Consider the following 22,386-nt stretch of genomic DNA (forward strand, 5'->3'; position numbering starts at 1 on the left):
AAATTCATGAAATTCAGGTTCCGTTAATTTCGAAACTATGTGGCGCTCGTAATCCTGGAAATTCCGGTGCCACTAATCTAGGAGACTCAGTTGCCTTAAGTTCAGGATAATCAGGTGGTTGGAATCCAGGATAATCAGGTAATTGAAATCCAGGAATATCAGTACGTTGAAATCCAGGAAAATCAGGTGCTTGAAATCCGGGAATATCAGTACTTTGAAATCCAGGATACTCGGGTGCTGGAAATTCAGGAAATTCAGTACTTTGAAAAACAGGATAACCAGGGTCTTGAAATCCAGGAAATTCAGTACTTTGAAATCCAGGATAATCAGGTGCTTGAATTCCATGAAAATCAGGTGATTGAAATCCAGGTATATCAGTACGTTGAAATCCAGGAAAATCAGGTGCTTGAAATCCGGGAATATCAGTACTTTGAAATCCAGGATACTCGGGTGCTTCAAATTCAGGAAATTCAGTACTTTGAAAAACAGGATAATCGGGTGCTTGAAATCCAGGAAATTCAGTACTTTGAAATCCAGGATAATCAGGGGCTTCAAATCCAGGAAATTCAGTACTTTGAAATCCAGGATAATCGGGTGCTTGAAATCCAAGAACATCAGCACTTTGAAATCCAGGATAATCAGGGGTTTGAAATCCAGGAAATTCAGTACTTTGAAATCCAGGATAATCAGGTGCTAGAATTCCATGAAAATCAGGTGATTGAAATCCAGGTATATCAGGTGATTTTAAATCACGAAACATAGGTGATCGTAAGTTATGAAATTCAGGAGCATCTAGCTCATTTTCAGGAGCATGTAATTCAGAAAATTCTGGTGTATCTATTCTAGAAAACTCAGGTGCTTCATATCCAGGAATCTGAGGTACTTGTAATCCAGAAAATTCAGGTGCCCTTATTTCAGGCAATCCAGGTCCCATAAATTCAGAAAATTCAGGTGCCTTAAATTCAAGAAATTCAGGTTCCGTTAATTTCGAACCATGTGGCGCTCGTAATCCTCGAAATTCCGGTGCCACTAATCTAGGAGACTCAGTTGCCTTAAGTTCAGGATAATCAGGTGGTTGGAATGCAGGATAATCAGGTAATTGAAATCCAGGAATATCAGTACGTAGAAATCCAGGAAAATCAGATGCTTGAAATCCAGGAATATCAGTACTTTGAAATCCAGGATACTCGGGTGCTTGAAATTCAGGAAATTCAGTACTTTGAAAAACAGGATAATCAGGGTCTTGAAATCCAGGAAATTCAGTACTTTGAAATCCAGGATAATCAGGTGCTTGAATTCCATGAAAATCAGGTGATTGAAATCCAGGTATATCAGTACGTTGAAATCCAGGAAAATCAGGTGCTTGAAATCCGGGAATATCAGTACTTTGAAATTCAGGATACTCGGGTGCTTCAAATTCAGGAAATTCAGTACTTTGAAAAACAGGATAATCGGGTGCTTGAAATCCAGGAAATTCAGTACTTTGAAATCCAGGATTATCAGGTGCTAGAATTCCATGAAAATCAGGTGATTGAAATCCAGGTATATCAGGTGATTTTAAATCACGAAACGTAGGTGATCGTAAGTTATGAAATTCAGGAGCATCTAGCTCATTTTCAGGAGCATGTAATTCAGGAAATTCTGGTGTATCTATTCTAGAAAACTCAGGCGCTTCATATCCAGGAATCTGAGGTACTTGTAATCCAGAAAATTCAGGTGCCCTTATTTCAGGCAATCCAGGACCCATAAATTCAGAAAATTCAGGTTCCGTTATTTTCGAGCTATGTGGCGCTCGTAATCCTGAAAATTCCGGTGCCACTAATCTAGGAGACTCATTTGCCTTAAGTTCAGGATAATCAGGTGGTTGGAATCCAGGATAATCAGGTAATTGAAATCCAGGAATATCAGTACGTTGAAATCCAGGAATATCAGTACGTTGAAATCCAGGAAAATCAGGTGCTTGAAATCCGGGAATATCAGTACTTTGAAATCCAGGATACTCGGGTGCTTGAAATTCAGGAAATTCAGTACTTTGAAAAACAGGATAATCGGGTGCTTGAAATCCAGGAAATTCAGTACTTTGAAATCCAGGATAATCAGGGGCTTGAAATCCAGGAAATTCAGTGTTTTGGAATCCAGGATAATCAGGTGCTTGAATTCCATGAAAATCAGGTGATTGAAATCCAGGTATATCAGGTGATTTTAAACCACGAAACGTAGGTGATTGTAAGTTATGAAACTCAGGAGCATCTAGCTTATTTTCAGGAGCTTGTAATTCAGGAAATTCTGGTGTATCTATTCTAGAAAACTCAGGTTCTTCATATCCAGGAATCTGAGGTACTTGTAATCCAGAAAATTCAGGTGGCTTTATTTCAGGCAATCCAGGTCCCATAAATTCAGAAAATTCAGGTGAATTAAATTCATGAAATTCAGGTTCCGTTAATTTCGAACTATCTGGCGCTCGTAATCCTGGAAATTCCGGTGCCACTAATCTAGGAGACTCAGTTGCCTTAAGTTCAGGATAATCAGGTTGTTGGAATCCAGGATAATCAGGTAATTGAAATCCAGGAATATCAGTACTTTGAAATCCAGGATACTCGGGTGCTTGAAATTCAGGAAATTCAGTACTTTGAAAAACAGGATAATCAGGGGCTTGAAATCCAGGAAATTCAGTACTTTGAAATCCAGGATAATCAGGTGCTTGAATTCCATGAAAATCAGGTGATTGAAATCCAGGTATATCAGTACGTTGAAATCCAGGAAAATCAGGTTCTTGAAATCCGGGAATATCAGTACTTTGAAATCCAGGATACTCGGGTGCTTGATATTCAGGAAATTCAGTACTTTGAAAAACAGGATAATCGGGTGCTTGAAATCCAAGAACATCAGCACTTTGAAATCCAGGATAATCGGGTGCTTGAAATCCAGGAAATTCAGTACTTTGAAATCCAGGATAATCAGGGGCTTGAAATCCAGGAAATTCAGTACTTTGAAATCCAGGATAATCAGGTGCTTGAATTCCATGAAAATCAGGTGATTGAAATCCAGGTATATCAGGTGATTTTAAACCACGAAACGTAGGTGATTGTAAGTTATGAAATTCAGGAGCATCTAGCTCATTTTCAGGAGCTTGTAATTCAGGAAATTCTGGTGTATCTATTCTAGAAAACTCAGGTGCTTCATATCTAGGAATCTGAGGTACTTGTAATCCAGAAAATTCAGGTGCCCTTATTTCAGGCAATCCAGGTCCCATAAATTCAGATAATTCAGGTTCCGTTAATTTCGAGCTATGTGGCGCTCGTAATCCTGGAAATTCCGGTGCCACTAATCTAGGAGACTCAGTTGCCTTAAGTTCAGGATAATCAGGTGGTTGGAATCCAGAATAATCAGGTAATTGAAATCCAGGAATATCAGTACGTTGAAATCCAGGAAAATCAGGTGCTTGAAATCCGGGAATATCAGTACTTTGAAATCCAGGATACTTCGGTGCTTGAAATTCAGGAAATTCAGTACTTTGAAAAACAGGATAATCGGGTGCTTGAAATCCAAGAACATCAGCACTTTGAAATCCAGGATAATCGGGTGCTTGAAATCCAGGAAATTCAGTACTTTGAAATCCAGGATAATCAGGGGCTTGAAATCCAGGAAATTCAGTTTTTTGAAATCCAGGATAATCAGGTGCTTGAATTCCATGAAAATCAGGTGATTGAAATCCAGGAATATCAGGTGATTTTAAATCACGAAACGTAGGTGATCGTAAGTCATGAAATTCAGGAGCATCTAGCTCATTTTCAGGAGCTTGTAATTCAGGAAATTCTGGTGTATCTATTCTAGAAAACTCAGGTGCTTCATATCCAGGAATCTGAGGTACTTGTAATCCAGAAAATTCAGGTGCCCTTATTTCAGGCAATCCAGGTCCCCTAAATTCAGAAAATTCAGGTGCCTTGAATTCATGAAATTCAGGTTCCGTTAATGTCGAACTATGTGGCGCTCGTAATCCTGGAAATTCCGGTGCCACTAATCTAGGAGACTCAGTTGCCTTAAGTTCAGGATAATCAGGTGGTTGGAATCCAGGATAATCAGGTAATTGAAATCCAGGAATATCAATACGTTGAAATCCAGGAAAATCAGGTGCTTGAAATCCGGGAATATCAGTACTTTGAAATGCAGAATACTCGGGTGCTTGAAATTCAGGAAATTCAGTACTTTGAAATCCAGGATAATCGGGTGCTTGAAATCCAGGAAATTCAGTACTTTGAAATCCAGGATAATCAGGGGCTTGAAATCCAGGAAATTCAGTACTTTGAAATCCAGGATAATCAGGTGCTTGAATTCCATGAAAATCAGGTGATTGAAATCCAGGTATATCAGGTGATTTTAAACCACGAAACGTAGGTGATTGTAAGTTATGAAATTCAGGAGCATCTAGCTCATTTTCAGGAGCTTGTAATTCAGGAAATTCTGGTGTATCTAATCTAGAAAACTCAGGTTCTTCATATCCAGGAATCTGAGGTACTTGTAATCCAGAAAACTCAGGTGCCCTTATTGCAGGCAATCCAGGTCCCATAAGTTCAGAAAATTCAGGTGCCTTAAATTCATGAAATTCAGGTTCCGTTAATTTCGAACTATGTGGCGCTCGTAATCCTGGAAATTCCGGTGCCACTAATCTAGGAGACTCAGTTGCCTTAAGTTCAGGATAATCAGGTGGTTGGAATCCAGGATAATCAGGTAATTGAAATCCAGGAATATCTGGATTAAGGAATTCAGGTGCTCGTAATTCAGGAAGTTTAGGTTCCACTGAGCCAAAAATGCCAGGTGCCTCAAATTCCGGATAATGATATGGTTTAAATTTAGAAAATTTAGTTGACTGTATGCCAAAAGAGTCAGGAGCACCTAATCCATCAACATGTGGTGCTTGTAATCTAGAAAATTCAGGTTCTAGTAATCCAGGAAATTCAGGTGCTTGTAATTTATTAAATGCTGGTGCCGTTAGTTCTCCTGTTGCAGGTGTTACAAATTCTAAAAATTTAGACGGTCCTAAAGCAGAAATTGCGGGTTCCGTTGCGTCAGGAACTTTTGGTGCATCCAATGCATTCAGTTCAGGTGTCTCTAATCTAGGAAACTCAGATGTCTCAAATCCAGAATATTCAGGTGTTAGTAATCCTGAAATTTCCGGTACTGACAATTCCGTATTTTTAGGTGACCCTAATTCAATCAGTTCAGGTCTTCGTAATTTAGAAAATGAATAATTTCCTAATCTAGGAAATTCAGGTGCTTCTAATCCATAAAACTCAGGTTCTAGTAATCCGGAAAACTCAGGTGCTTGTAATCTAGGAAATTCAGTTGTATCAAATCCATAAAATTCTGGTTCCTTTAAGTTAGGAACTTCTGGTGCTCTTGATCCAGGAAATGCAGGTACCACAAATCCAGCAAATTCGGGTGCCTCGAATCCAAGATATTCAGGTGCTTGTGATCCCAAAAATTTTGGCGACATGAATTCAGGAAATTCGTGTGCCTCAAATTCAGGTACCGTTAATTCCGGAATATATGGCTCTCGTATTCCAGAAAATTCGGTTCTTTTTAATCCAGGAAACTCAGTTTTATCTAACCCATAAATCATAGGTTCTTTTAATTCAGGAACTTTAAGTGTTCCATATCCAGAAAATGTTGGTGCTTGAAAATCATTAATTTCAGGTGCCACTAATCCAGTAAATTGTGGTGATTCTAATCCAGGAAGTTCAGGAGATTCTAATCCAGAAAATTTAGGTGTCCCTAATCTAGTCGCATTGCCATAAAATTCAGGTTCCGTTAATCCATATATGTTAGGTTTTCCCGATACAGGAAATTCAGGTGTCACAAATCCAGGATATTCTGGTGCTTGCAATCTAGGAAATTTGGGTGCCTCTAATCCACCAAACTCAGGTAATTGTGATCCAGAAAATGCCGGTGCATATAATTCATGAACTTCAGGTCTTTGTAATCCAGTAAAATTGGGTGATCGCAGTTCAGACAATTCTGGCACATTTAATTTAGGAATTCCATGCGTTCTTAATTCAGGAATATGTGTGTTTAATCCAGGGAATTTTGGTGCCACTAATCGAAAATTTTCAGGTGCCTCTAATCTATGTAACTTGCTTGGCTCTATCCCAGGAAACGACGCCTCTAATCCACGAAAATCAGGTGCTCCTAATTCAGGAAATATTTGTGCCTCTAGTTGAGGAAATTTATACGCTCTTAACCCTGGGAATTGAGATGCTCCTAGTCCAGGATATTCAGGTGTTTCTGATCCAGGAAATTTTAGTGCCCCTAATTTAGGAGAATAAGTTGCCTGAAGTCCAGCATATTCGGGTGTTTGTTTTCCTTGATCTTTTAATTTTGAAAATTGAGGTGATTGTAAGCGAGAAAATTCAGGTGTCCTAAATACGTAAGTTTCAGGAGACTCTAACCCGGGAAATTTACGTGTCTGTGATTCAGGAAATTCACGTAATTGTGATACTGGAATTTCAGATGCCCTTAATTCAGGCAATACATATTCCCCAAATCTATTAAATTTAGGTGATTGTAATCCAGAAAATTCAGGTGTTCTTAACTCATCAATTTCAGAGGTTTGTAATCCAGAAAATTTTGGTGTTCCTGACCTTGAAACTTCAGGTGCATCTAAACTAAAAAATTTAGGAGCAGCTGATACAGGAAATTCATGTGCCTCTAATTTAGGAAACGCAGAAAATTCGGATGCTTGTAATCCAGGAAGTTCAGGTTCGTTTAATTCAGGAGGTTTAAGTGACTCTAAGTCATGAAATTCAGGTGCCTCTGATTCGTCAGTTTCAATAGCTTGTAATCCAGGAAATTCTGGTGCTCTTAGTATGTAATATACTGTTAATTTAGGGATTGCATTTGCTCCTAATCCAGTACGTTCAGGTGTCTCCAATCTAGAATACATTGGTGTCTCAAATCCTTTATATTTAGGTATTGTATTACCAGATAGAGTAGGTTCCTGTAACACAGGCTCATCAAATGATGGTGTCGCAGATAATTCTGGTGAATAGTTTTCTGGGTATTCATGTGCTGTTATTACAATGAGCGATGGTGCTCTTGGCTTTGGAAACGCATAACGATATATTTCAAATACCAAGCGTTTCTCAGTTATGTAAGGATGAGGCATAAACGCTTCTGGTCTATGTAAAATACCATTATTGTGTACATTGGACACACTTCTTCTGACGCGACGAGAGTCTGTAGGCATGGAACCTTTGTAACGAAGGTCATTATTTGGCCTTAAATGAAAGAAGCGTCGAAATTTACTAGGAACAAAAGGTCTACCTCCTTTGTCTCGTGTCGCTTCCAAAGATATTCCGTCATTGCTGAGACTGTTAGTGTTAGGTATAGCAAGGCGATCAAATAGGAGGTTGGCACAGGAACATCTGGCGGTCATCACAGTCACCAGCACAGCCAAAGTTAATGCTCTCCTACACACATTCTGTTCAACAAGATAAAATAATTTCATTATTAAAAAATATACCACAGCAGAATCCAAAACACCTGCGTATTAGACATATAGATCCAATAGATTAAAAACAAATGTTGATTTGATTAGCTCATAACATTAGTAGTGCTACACAGAGAGTTAACAATCTCAGTTGGGTACCAGTTACATAATTCTTAGATCATTATTAACGATGCATCTTAAGCTTGGTTTACTGGAAACCAGTCTCCTATATCAGAGATGCGAATTTGATTTCCCCCTATTATTTTTTTATACATATTCATATATAAATAAATGCAATTGATTTAAATTTTGTTAAATGAGTCAGAACTAACATAGAAATTGGATCAAACCTAACCTAACCAAACCTATCGTAACCTAATATAACTAGATCAGTAATTCATGTTCCTAATATAATAGATGATAATTGTTAGAAAACCCCATTTTAAATGAAATATTTGTATATATATACACACAGGATATATATATGTATATATATATATATATATATATATATATATATATATATATATATATATATATATATATATATATATATATATATATATATATATATATATATATATATATATATATATATGTCGTACCTAGTAGCCAGAATGCACTTCTCGGCCTACTATGCAAGGCCCGATTTGCCTAATAAGCCAAGTTTTCCTGAATTGATATATTTTCTCTAATTTTTTTCTTATGAAATGATAAAGCTACCCATTTCATTATGTATGAGGTCAATTTTTTTTTATTGGAGTTAAAATTATATATATATATATATATATATATATATATATATATATATATATATATATATATATATATATATATATATATATATATATATATATATATATATATATATATATATATATATATATATATATATATATATATATATATATATATGACTGAAAACTCACACCCCAGAAGTGACTCGAACCCATACTCCCAGAAGCAACGCAACTGGTAACTACAGGGCGCCTTAATCCGCTTGACCATCACGGCCGGACAAAAGGAAGTGGTAGCCGAATCTATTTGAACCACTTCCCCGCCGGCAACTCGGATGGTAATCTTGGGCATAGCATTTCACCAAATCACCTCATTCTTTGGGGCACACGTGAGGAACACAAATGCAAACAAATTTGTTTGCATTTGTGTTCCTCACGTGTGCCCCAAAGAATGAGGTGATTTGGTGAAATGCTATGCCCAAGATTACCATCCGAGTTGCCGGCGGGGAAGTGGTTCAAATAGCTTCGGCTACCACTTCCTTTTGTCCGGCCGTGATGGTCAAGCGGATTAAGGCGCCCTGTAGTTACCAGTTGCGTTGCTTCTGGGAGTATGGGTTCGAGTCACTTCTGGGGTGTGAGTTTTCAGTCGCATATAGTCCTGGGGACCATTCAGGCTTGTTTGCATATATATATATATATATATATATATATATATATATATATATATATATATATATATATATATATATATATATATATATATATACATATATATATATATATATATATATATATATGTCGTACCTAGTAGCCAGAACGCACTTCTCAGCCTACTATACAAGGCCCGATTTGCCTAATAAGCCAAGTTTTCATGAATTAATTGTTTTTCGACTACCTAACCTACCTAACCTAACCTAACCTAACTTTTTCGGCTACCTAACCTAACCTAACCTATAAAGATAGGTTAGGTTAGGTTAGGTAGGGTTGGTTAGGTTCGGTCATATATCTACGTTAATTTTAACTCCAATAACAATTTTTTACCTCATACATAATGAAATGGGTTGCTTTATCATTTCATAAGAAAAAAATTAGAGAAACTATATTAATTCAGGAAAATTTGGCTTATTAGGCAAATCGGGTCTTGCATAGTAGGCTGAGAAGTGCGTTCTGGCTACTAGGTACGACATATATATATATATATATATATATATATATATATATATATATATATATATATATATATATATATATATATATATATATATATATAACCTAACCTAACCTAACTTTTTCGGCTACCTAACCTACCTAACCTAACCTAACCTAACTTTTTCGGCTACCTAACCTAACCTAACCTATAAAGATAGGTTAGGTTAGGTTAGGTAGGGTTGGTGAGGTTCGGTCATATATCTACGTTAATTTTAATTCCAATAAAAAAATATACCTCATACATAATGAAATAGGTAGCTTTATCATTTCATAAGAAAAAAAAATTGAGAAAATATATTAATTCAGGAAAACTTGGCTTATTAGGCAAATCGGGCCTTGCATAGTAGGCCGAGAAGTGCATTCTGATATAGGTACGATATATATATATATATATATATATATATATATATATATATATATATATATATATATATATATATATAAATATATTGTACCTAGTAGCCAGAACGTCGTACTCGGCCTGCTATGCAAGGCCCTATTTGCCTAATAAGTCAAGTTTTCCTGAATTAATATATTTTCTCTATTTTTTTCTTATGACATGATAAAGCTACTTATTTCATTATGTATGAGGTCAATTTTTTTTTATTGGAGTTAAAATTAACGTAGATATATGACCGAACCTAACCAACCCTTCCTAACCTAACCTAACCTATCTTTATAGATTAGGTTAGGTTAGGTAGCCGAAAAAGTTAAGTTAGGTTTGGTTAGGTAGTCGAGAAACAAATAATTCATGAAAACTTGGCTTATTAGGCAAATCGGGCCTTGCATAGTAGGCTGAGAAGTGCGTTGTGGCTACTATGGGTGTGAGAGGGGGAGTGGGAGGGTGCTGGGGCCAAGGATGAAGATGATGGAGGGAGGGTTAACAAAAATGGGAAAGGAGATAAAAGGGAAGGGCGGGGTGGAGAGACAGACTATCCTGGGCATTACTGGGTGAGAAGTTGTTCTTCCACTCTTGTTCTTCGGCTGCTCAATACGCCGAATAAGTTGAGAACACGTATTTACTAATGATTGAAACTTTGTTATCAACATGACTAACAGAACATCAATCATTAATAAACAAAATATTTGCGAATCTGAGGAATTTTTAGGAATCTGAGGGATTTCCCTTCCCCATAGTTCAACTTAAGTAATATCCGTCTAGTTATCCCAGGGGCACGATCTGCCAACCGGTTTACAACCAGGTCCCAAATTAGTTCAGGCTGAACAGGGGCCAAGATGTAAGAATAGGTACCCAATCGTCCTTCCCTGAACGATTGGGAAGGATGAACATGTACCATAGTTGAAGTTAGTTTAGGAAACAAACCAACGTAATGTTTGAAGAATTGTTTTCCATAAACACCATCCTGAATTCAGATAACTGCAAAAAAATATCTGCAGAGAAGACGAGTAGACTAGGTTCATCGATGTTCAAAAAAATATTTGACACTATCCTGAAGACGAGACTTTAACCATTTAGAGAAACAAGCTCTTTTAGGTAAAAAAGTTAGGCAGTGTTTTAGAATGGATTGAAAGAGATTCTATGATTTAGTGGATTTTGTCAAGAAAACTTATTTCTTTGGAAAAATCATTATCGTTACATATACTATTTTTGCGTAACTTCGCTCAGGTTTCTTCTGGATCGTGGCAATTGGGGCCCAATACATCTTCCACAACACAGTTTGCCACCACACACATGACCTGATACTGTCCACTTTCACTCACTTGCTTCCTCTAAGAACACTTCCTCTTTCCCAAGACCCATCATCCTACAAATGACACTGTCTACCTCTTATGACCGGGCCTCCATCTCAGACACTTCAAGGATCTCATTCTTCATTTTTTTGCTTTATTTATTTCTTTAAAGACCATCAAGGTTTCTTCCTACCTCCTGGGACGCGTCACAGGGTCACTTCTTTCTCGACCTGCGACAATTCCAGAGCCCTTATTTCATCTCAAAACCATCCCATAACATTCACTGGGTATGAAGTTCATCTGCCCGGTGGTTCAATCTCGCAACCTGGACACACACCACTATTAAGATGATTGAACGTGCATTTGTTTATACTGGGGATCAAGCAAAAATAAATAATTATATAGTGAAAAATATTGGTGTTAATTGCTGTTCTTTAAGAGATAGATCAAGTCAAATAATTAATACTTTAAGTGTAAATGTTGTGACTATTGCTCTCATACAGGTAGTGTGGGTGTTGCTCCCATGCAGGTGGTGGGAGTGTTGTGCCTGACTCCCTGTGACATCGCTGGGTTGCCCCACGATCGTCAAACATGCTTCAGCGTCTTGGTTTACCATCTGACTTGTCATCCTCGACGAGTCTACTATGTCAACCTCCGTGCCAATGATTCTCTTCTCATGCGTTTCATATTATAACTATATATACCATTGTGTTATGAGATATCTATAACCACCTCATTATATTATTCAACATATTATTTTTTACTCTTATTACTGAAGAACTTCTTTCTGACATATCTATGACTCATTCTGCTTTATCCTCATATTGAGTATTCCTTCTTTATTTCTTACTAATAAATTTTATTTGTTAGAATCTTATATATTGTTATCAAGTCTTCCCTGATCCTTCTGTCATCCAGCGTGCTAAGGTCGAGATCTGTGTGCGTGTTTGATATGTTGAAGAGGAACTTTTTTGTGTGTCTCAAACTCAGAAGTATGAAAGACTTGTTTATCAAACATTGAAGAGAGTTGTGTTTGTAGTCACGAGCAGCAGTCGTTTGAAATCTTTGTCATTTGGTGCACATCCGGTAGGGGCAACCAGGCAATACAAGCCTTTGATTCCTGGTTGCCTTCCTTCTCAACTTTGGTATCTGTCAGACTCTTAGCTACACACATAACCTGAGAATCCTAATGATTTATAATCGTGAGGCCACAGCAACACTGTTGTTGATGAGGGCCACAGCTACACTGTTGTTGGTGAGGGCCATAGCTACACTGTTGTTGGTGAGGGCCACAGCTACACTCTTGTTGGTGAGAACCACAGCTACACTCTTGTTGGTGAGGACTACAGGTACACTCTTGTTGGTGAGGACCTTAGTTATATTCAGGTTTGTGAGGACCATAACTACACCCATTTTCGTGAGGATTTTAACTGTATTCATAATTGTGAAAACCTTTGCTAAACTTACATTCGTTCGGACTTTAGCTACATTCACATTTGTGGAAAACGTGATTTTCAGCCGGAGAGCTTCTGTAGTTTCCCTGAACTCTCGTGAACAATAAACGGTCTTTCACGACACTCGCTGAAAGGTGCAGTGACGACACTCGCTGAAAGGTGCAGTGACGACACTGACTGAAAGGTGCAGTGACGACGCTCATGTGACATAACCTCATCTCTCCTCTCCCACTATCACTCCCTGCTTCCTTTTCATCAATATGTCTCCTTACTCAATTGAAGACATTTTCCTTGTCTTCAATTGCAATGCAGGCTGCCTAGCTGTTGTACACATTGTTACTCCACACATAAAATCCTATACCACCCATCACTGAGTACTGATCACGACCTTACTTAAACATTCAACTTGTCAATATTGACGTCTTATCAATGATGATAGTTGAATTTCCTACATGATAGTTTAGCGATATTTCTGAACAATAAATAACGAAATTAAAAGTGATAAATATAATTATCAGTTGAAAGTTCACTTAACATTACTTACAAGGCGAACATACCTGATTCCTGAATATAATGCTACTACAAGAGACTCAGTGTTTGTGCCGCACATGATTCAGTAGGCCTAATGGTAGTGTTCCTGTAACATATGTTCGAGAAGGCATAATGCATTGTTCTTCCCTCATACAATCCAGTAGGCCTAATGCAATATTTATGCCTCGCATGATCCAGAAAGCCTAATGCAATGTTCTTCACACACACATGATCCAGTAAGCCTAATGTAAGGTTTCTGACTCACATGATGCAGTAGTTCCTGTAACATGTATGTCTATTAGTTGATCTGCATCATGTAGATCCTATAGGCCTATTGTAGTAGTTCTACCTCACATGATTCTGTAGGTCTAATGCATTGTTCCTACCTCACATGATCGAGTAGGCCTAATGCATTGTTCCTTCTTCACATGATCCAATAGGCCTAATGCATTATTCAAGCATCACTGTCGGGGGTGAGGTCTCGGAGTGGCGAGGTGTCTCCAGTGGAGTCCCACAGGGATCAGTCCTTGAACCCATACTGTTTCTGATATATGTAAATGATCTCCCGCAGGGAATAGATGCGTTCTTTACATTGTTTGCTGATTATGCAAATATTATGAGCAAGATTAAGACAGAAGAAGATAGTATATGGCTACAAGATGACCTAGACAAACTGAAAGAATGGTCTAATAAATGGCTGCTAAAGTTCAACCTAAGTAAATGTAAGGTGATGAAACTAGGCAGAGGAAATAGGAGGCCAGACACTGGATACCGTATGGGAGAGGAAGTCCTGCACGAAACGGAGAGAGAAAGAGCTAGGAGTTGATATAACGCCGAACCTGTGTCATAAAGCCCACGTCAAAAGAATAACATTGAGGGCGTATGCGTGGCTGGCTAACATAACTTCCTTCAGGAATCTGTGCCAGGAATCCTTCAGAACCTTGTATACTACATGTGTGAGGCCAATCCTGAAGTATGCGGCCAAACATGGAGCCCGTACCTTGTCAACCACAAGCCGAAGCTGTAAAAAGTTCAGAGGTATGCCACAATGCTTGTCCCAGAATTAAGAGGCGTGAGTTATGAGGAAAGGCTGTGTGAACTGCATCTCACGTCGCTGTAAGACAGAAGAGCTCGGGAAGACATGATCACAATATACAAAATTCTCAGGGGAATTGACAGGGTTGGACTATTTAACACTGGTGGTACATGCACAAGGGGGACACACGTGGAAAATGAGTACCCAAATGAGCCAGAGAGACATTAGAAAGAATTTTTTCAGTGTCAGAGTAGTCAGTAAATGGAATGCACTAGGAAGTGATGGGGTGGAGGCTTATTCCATACACAGTTTCAAATTAGAAATGATGGAGCACGAGAAGCTCAAGAATCTGTAGAATGACGGTTGAGAGGCGGGACCAAAGAGCCAAAGCTCAACCCCCACAAAGCACAACTAGGTGTGTACAACTATTTAAGTACATGATCCAGAAGGCCTAATGCATTGGTCCTGTCTCACATTGCATTGGCCCCTGGTAGGAGCCTGGTAGCCTGGTGGATAGCGCGCAGGACTCGTAATTCTGTGAGGCGGGTTCGATTCCCGCACCAGGCAGAAACAAATGGGTAAAGTTTCTTTCACCCTGAATGCCCTTGTTACCTAGCAGTAAATAGGTACCTGGGAGTTAGTAAACTGTCTGTCACGGGCTGCTTCCTAGGGTGTGTGTTCAGGCTTGTTCACACACACATACATATATATATATATATATATATATATATATATATATATATATATATATATATATATATATATATATATATATATATATATATATTTATATTATCATTGTATTTTTAACATCTTAAATTGATCACTTAAGTTCGAACTTACCATGGTGAGGTAACGTGTGCGGCAGCCAAGCTGACTATACACTACGATCACGAACCATTTAAAGGCTGTCTAATATAAATTATTCAAGGATTTGTTTAGTCTTCGTGAGAGGGTACCCATGCCTTACTTTATCCAACAAACCGATAAGATGTAGACATAATAATTTTTTCAGTTCAATGAAATGTTTTGCAACACGCGCGGAAAATGAAAATTGATATTTTTTTCAACAAAATATGACGAGAAATATCATGTAAGTTGGTGAACATTTAGCCACCTTAACGTGTTCTCAAAAGAATATCAGTTTACATAATAAGTTTACACATTTACTTATTACAGAGTGAGATTATAATTTTTTTTTTTTACTTTTTCGTTCACAAAAGTGTGGTTCGCCGGCTCTTGAATCACCGCATTGGATAGAACGTTTCAAAGCAAATCCCCGTCTAATCATGACTTAATTTGTGGCTTGCAGATGAAATAGGATAGGATAGTTATCAAATGAAAGTGTTTGGCTAATTTACTATAAAGAAAAACAAAAAAAAATATCAGATAATCAATGGAGCACATATAACATAACGAACTGAAGGAACTATCAGGAATCAAACAGCAACCTGCCAGAAATGTGGCAAAAATTTAATTTAATTTAATAGAAAAATTTAAGAACAAGATTTTTTCTTCTCAAATTATAATCGTGATTATCGTATGAAGATAATTTCTTCATAAGGTTTTCATACCAGTAAAATTGAAACACTAAATTCCCTCTTTTAGCGGTTAGTGAACTGCTAAAATTCTATTATTGGACAGATTTGTCATTGGGACATATCCATGGATTTTATATATATATATATATATATATATATATATATATATATATATATATATATATATATATATATATATATATATATATATATATATCGTATCTAGTAGCCAGAAAGCAGGTCTTGGTCTACTATGCAAGGCCCGATTTGCCTAATAAGCCAAGTTTTCATGAATTTAAATAATTTTCTAATTTTTTTCTTATAAAATGATAAAGCTATCCATTTCATTATGTATCAGTTATATTTTTTTTAAATTGAGTTACAACTAACATAGATATATGACCGAACATAACCTACACTACCTAACCCAACCCAACCTATCTTAACCTAACCTAAACTAACATAACTAAATCAATAATTTTTATTCCTAATATAATATAATAAAAATATATAAAATAAACCAACTGGAAACAATTTATTGAAAAAAAGAAAATCACTCGGCCTATTAGGCAAATCGGGCCTTGCATAATAGGCCGAGAAGTGCATTCTGGCTACTCGGTACGACATATGTTTATATATTATATATATGTTTATATATATATATATATATATATATATATATATATATATATATATATATATATATATATATATATATATATATATATATATATATATATATATATATATATATATATATGTATATATCTTGCCTAAATAACCAAAACTGTTATTCTTGGCCTAGTATACAAGGTCCGATGTGTTTAACAGGTCGAATGATTTTAGTTATTTTCATATATTTCTTTCCAGATTGGTTTCTGTCTAACTATAATCTATTATATTAGGAACATGAATTACTGACTTAGTTATATTAGGTTTGGATCAGTTACGATTGGTTACATTAGGTTAGATGAAATTTTAATGTTTGTTTTGACGCAAATAATATAAAATGTTAAATATATATAATACAAAGAAATTTGAATTTTTTCATTAGAATTTTTTTAGAACAATTCAGTATATAACAAAAAGTCGACTTATTAGGCAATTTAAAATTTAACAGCTGAAATTCTAATCATAGTGTTAATTTTATATAATGTTAATCATGGATTTCAAAATCGTTGTATTTTTTAATTATAATTTTTCTTATTATTCCTGTTATTTCTGACCTTACCTGAAACTCTTACGGCACACCTGTGGACCCTTAGCGGCACAGTAGTTGGTAAATGCCGGAAAGGTGGGATATCCATACATGTCGAAGGTTATAGTGACTTAATCTACATCAATGATCTTTGGGGCTTGTTGCTGTGTCATGCATACAGTAATTATTTTATGTGGAATTTCAGGACAGGTTCATATACGAACTAAATTATTGTCACCTTTTTCATTGTCGAAATGTCTGTTTGAAGAGCTTGAGGCAGGAGTCTACTAAGCTGATGATTTGATTATTCCTGACAATCTTCCTTTACCTTCGAATTTACCTCCTAATTCTGAAAAATAACATTAGAGATATATGAAGCTGGTGTTGGAATGCAGTTTTAAATACACAGCATCAGACATCTCCCTAAAACTGAAACGTTGTAGCCATAAAACCAATACACATGTTGAATACCGACTGGAGATATATTATTAAAAAAATCTTTACATACAGAATAAACGCTTCATCCACTAAGGATTAACTTATTACTTTAAACTTTATGAACTACAAATAAAAGTGAATGTTTTGCCTAAATTTTATTTGCTAAAATGTTTCCGTTGTAATAGGTAGGACATACGTGACCACTAAGCTGATTAAAGTATATAGAAATACAGAACAATAATAAAGTTACCAGTTTGTGCCAATGTTCTTCCAGATGAAGAACTGTGTGCTTTGTTGTGTCCCCGGTAAGTCCCAGTCATCCCTCGATTAGTGGCTGAGTATTCTGAAATATTGGAAAGTATTTAAAAATTTATAAACTTGGAAACATACACAATATATATATATATATATATATATATATATATATATATATATATATATATATATATATATATATATAGTATACTAAAATATAGTATATTAAAATTAGTATATAAAATATATATATATATATATATATATATATATATATATATATATATATATATATATATATATATATATATATATATATATATATATATATATATATATATTTATATATATATAGTTATATTTAACAACATATGTTTACAAGAAAAACTGTTACCAAAATATATATATATACATATATATATATATATATATATATATATATATATATATATATATATATATATATATATATATATATATATATATATATATATATTTAATAATATATATTATTATTAAAATTCTAACACGAATTTTCTCAATATTTCTTATGTTTCTTTTTACTGACGATGGTAATTGAAAAATCAATTCTCCAAAATTCATTTTTATTTCTAGTCTGACGCAACGCTTGAACGCGTTTCGTAATAACGTATTACATTTTCAAAGACTTTAGTTTACACACACACAACCTGAAAACACTTAACAGAGTTTTACTAATTCTAACGCTAAACAACTTGTCTTATATACTCGCATTTGGGTGAGGTGATATGTTGAAACAGTTTTGGATGAGGTGAACAAACTTTTGACCAACACAAGACAGAACACGGTGCAATGGGTATAAATTGAATAAGTGAAAGGGAAGAATGGGAGTAACTGCAAAGGGCCTATTGGCCTATACTTCCTCTTGATGATATATGACAGAACCTAACCAACCATACCTAACCTAACCTAAACTATCTTAACCTAACCTAAACTAACATCAGGATTACCATTTCTCACAACAGGAGCACCATACTTCACAACATTTGCACCATATGCCACAACAGGGTTACCATTCCTCACAACCAGACAACCATACCTCACAACATGTGTACCATCCATCTCAACATGAGCACCACACCTCATAACATTGAGGCAGTTGATAGTGATAAGGATTGTGATGTTGTGTACCTTGACTTTAGCAAAGCTTTTGACACACTGCTACATGAAAGACTGATTAAAAAGATAGATGCCCATGGTATTGGGGGTGCTATATTAAGTTGGATTAGGGTATGGCTGTACCAAAGAAAACAGAGAGTTAGTATAAATGGGGTTAAGTCAGACTGGGAAAATTTTGCAAGTGGAGTGCCACAAGGCTCTGTCCTGGGACCTCTGTTGCTTATAATATATATAAATGATTTAGATTCAGGTTTGAGTAGCAACATCTGCAAATTTGCTGATGATACAAAAATGGGTAGAGAAATAAACACGGAAGAAGACTCACTGTCGCTTCAAGTCGATCTAAATAGGGGTTTGAAATGGTCGAGAGATTGGCAGATACAGTTTAATGCACATAAACGTAAATTTTTGAGGCTAGGTAATGATGATAGGGTTACAAGGTACGAGCTAGATGGTGTTGAGATTGCGAAGTCGGACTGCGAAAGGGATCTGGGAGTTATGATTAATAAGAATTTAAAATCAAAAGATCAATGTGTACCATATGCCACAACAGGATTACCATTCCTCACAACTGGAGCACCATACCTTACAACATGTGCACTATATAAAACAAAAGGATTACCATACCTCACATTCGGAGCACCATACCCCACAACTGGAGCACCATACCTCACAACTGGAGCATCATACCTCACAACATGTGCACTATATGCCACAAGAGGATTACCATACCTCACAACAGGAGCATAATACCTCACAACATGTATACCATATACCACATGCAGGATTACCATAGCTCACAACAAGAGGTACATTGCCAACACTTAGTACTGAGCACATTATTAGTTGTGAGCCCGAAGTACCTTACCAGCTCGTGGGCATGATTCGCCTTACCGGAGAAAGAGCCACGGCCTTGGGGTTCAGGGAAGGTTGAGGCCAGACTGGCCACCGTCACCACTACCACCAGCACCGGCGTAGTCACCGCTCCTTCAACTCTCTGGGGAAACACAACACTTTCTCTTATTAGGACAGTATTTTTATCATCGCGATATTTGTCGTCAATATTTTACAACTTTATCGTCATTTATAGTTCCAGGCATGGCACATGACACAATGGGCACACAGTTTCCTCCCACGAGAGAGAGACACACAGACACACTCGTATGAATGGTAATTGTTAAGGCCAGCTGACCTCCCCTTCAAGCACCACCCGTGTCCACATCGACTAGCTCGATTTTTTTTGTCCCCTTTTACTCCCCTTGCCACTTCGGGGGGGGGGAAGAATTAACACGTTCATATATAAGGATTCAACATCTAGAGGTGCTATGTATATGTTATGATGCCTTCTTGTTTAGTGGCCATCACTATGTTTAAGACATCGGCGACTGATTTTAAATTAAGATGTAGTTATTTGGAACATATTGAGTCATTTAACGATAGACTGAATCTATCGTGAGAATTTGTATCATATTGATAAGATTGTGGGGTGACAGATGAGTTGTATGTAACAGTATTATCATGTTCATGGGGTTTTATGTGACAGTCTTATAAGGTTGAAGGGGTTGTGGGTGACAGTCTTATCATCTTGACGGGGATGTGGGTGACAGTCTTATCATGGTGACAGGGATGTGGGTGACATGGTCTATTATGATTATTCCTTTATACGTCCTGGTCTCATAATGAATTATTTACGAGTGTAGATTTGAAACCAGTTCATCTAATATATTCTAGGCAAGATAGCACTCGGGTCCCGAAAAGGACCATTACACATTTGGCATCTCTTGTTGACAGAGTTTAAAGTTTTACAGTGATCACGAGGTTGTCAGTGACAGTCATAACATGATGACGGGTTTGTTAGTGACAGTGATACCATGATAACAGGGTTGTTAGTGACAGTCATACCATGATGACGGGGTTGTTAGTGACAGTCATACCATGATGACGGGGTTGTTAGTGACAGTCATAACATGATGATGGGTTTGTTAGTGACAGTTACACCATGATGACGGGGTTGTTAGTGACAGTCATACCATGATGACGGGTTTGTTAGTGACAGTCATACCATGATGACGGGGTTGTTAGTGACAGTCATACCATGATGACGGGGTTGTTAGTGACAGTCATACCATGATGACGGGGTTGTTAGTGACAGTCATACCATGATGACGGGGTTGTTAGTGACAGTCATACCATGATGACGGGTTTGTTAGTGACAGTCATACCATGATGACGGGGTTGTTAGTGACAGTCATACCATGATGACGGGTTTGTTAGTGACAGTTACACCATGATGACGGGGTTGTTAGTGACAGTCATACCATGATGATGGGGTTGTTAGTGACAGTCATACCATGATGACGGGGTTGTTAGTGACAGTCATACCATGATGACGGGTTGTGGATGACAAAGTCTTACCATGATCGCAGGATATTTGGTGACAAAGTCTAAAAATGATGACTTGGGTTGTAAGTGACCGATCCTCGCACTGACGCCTGGTTTAAGTGGACACCACTGAGCTGAAGGAGAGAGTTGAATCAGAGGTAATTGTAAAATGTTAATAAGATTTATCAGAGCACGACGTTAAAACAGATGTCTAAAAAAATTATGTTTGTTTAAACAAGCACGGTTGCTTGTTACGCTTGATATGCGCGTGACAACAATGTAAATAATAATGTTTGTACAACGGTTCACTGAAACTAAATTTATTAAAATATTTACTGTCAAGGACACAACATTTCTAATTAAGTTACCGAAAGCAAGTCCACTTCAGTTTCAAAACAAATGTAACATAAGATAACCGATAAAAGCAAAACCTTTTCCTTTACATTTTGAAAAGCAGAATATATAATAATACGGGCGACGCATCATGGTTTTAGTACAGCTGCTCATGTTTAACATATTTATTTTATTTACTAGCTGTACCCGCCACGCGTTGCTGTGGCTCAGTCTGGTTAAATGAAAAAAAGGAAAGAGAAAGTGCACGTTTCTAATATGTTTAATTTCACAATGCTTGTGAGTATACAATATTTTTTGTTGTTCCATTGTCTGTGGAGATATAGAGATTGTCTGATTGCCGACTCAAGAACTCTCAACATATAATTGTCCATGTGAGAAGCAGTCCGTGTCTAGATATAAACTGCACAATTCTAAAGATTGGCTCTGAGCTTTGTTGATGGTGATTGCAAATGCCAAACGAATTGGAAATTACTATCTCTTAAATTGAAATGTCATATCCGTTGGAATCATAGGAATGAGAACATCTTCACCTTTGAAAGGTCCTGTCAAGATTCTTGCTTCTACGACGTTGCTGAATAATTTTTTTCTGATGGCCACATGCCGTTGCTAAGCTTTCGCCGGTTGATATTTCGTAACATGATAATTGGCACACCAATTTTTAATTGCAGTACATGCGGTGATATCCCTGGCAGATCGAATGAATTAAAAAATTCTGTTGGATAATTTTCAGCTTCATCTGCTTCCACAACAGTGTCGACGGACTTGTATGTGACTGCTTCGCTTTGAATGTTAGACTGAATGGTATTGTTAAGTTCATAGACGTCTTTGTTTTTGGCCGCAAAAACAGCTCGTTCACTCAGCCAATCGTGATTCTTAAAATTGGTTTGAATATTGAAAAATAGTTTTTTAACTATT

The 22,386-nt window shown here is 36.7% G+C and overlaps 1 protein-coding gene across 1 annotated transcript; it reads right to left on the bottom strand.

Annotated features, from left to right (window-relative positions):
* Positions 1-13: 13 nt before the first annotated feature.
* Positions 14-21,306, bottom strand: LOC138368694 (titin-like). Its single transcript, XM_069331414.1, has 5 exons — positions 21,151-21,306; positions 19,630-19,732; positions 17,573-17,665; positions 17,123-17,233; positions 14-7,477 (listed from the first exon to the last, which is right to left on the bottom strand). The coding sequence occupies exons 4-5, from the start codon at positions 17,129-17,131 to the stop codon at positions 14-16; spliced, it is 7,473 nt and encodes a 2,490-aa protein (XP_069187515.1). The 5' UTR covers positions 17,132-17,233; positions 17,573-17,665; positions 19,630-19,732; positions 21,151-21,306.
* Positions 21,307-22,386: the final 1,080 nt, after the last annotated feature.

The sequence above is a fragment of the Procambarus clarkii genome, chromosome 26 (genome assembly GCF_040958095.1).
Source record: "Procambarus clarkii isolate CNS0578487 chromosome 26, FALCON_Pclarkii_2.0, whole genome shotgun sequence".
NCBI lineage: Eukaryota > Metazoa > Arthropoda > Malacostraca > Decapoda > Cambaridae > Procambarus > Procambarus clarkii.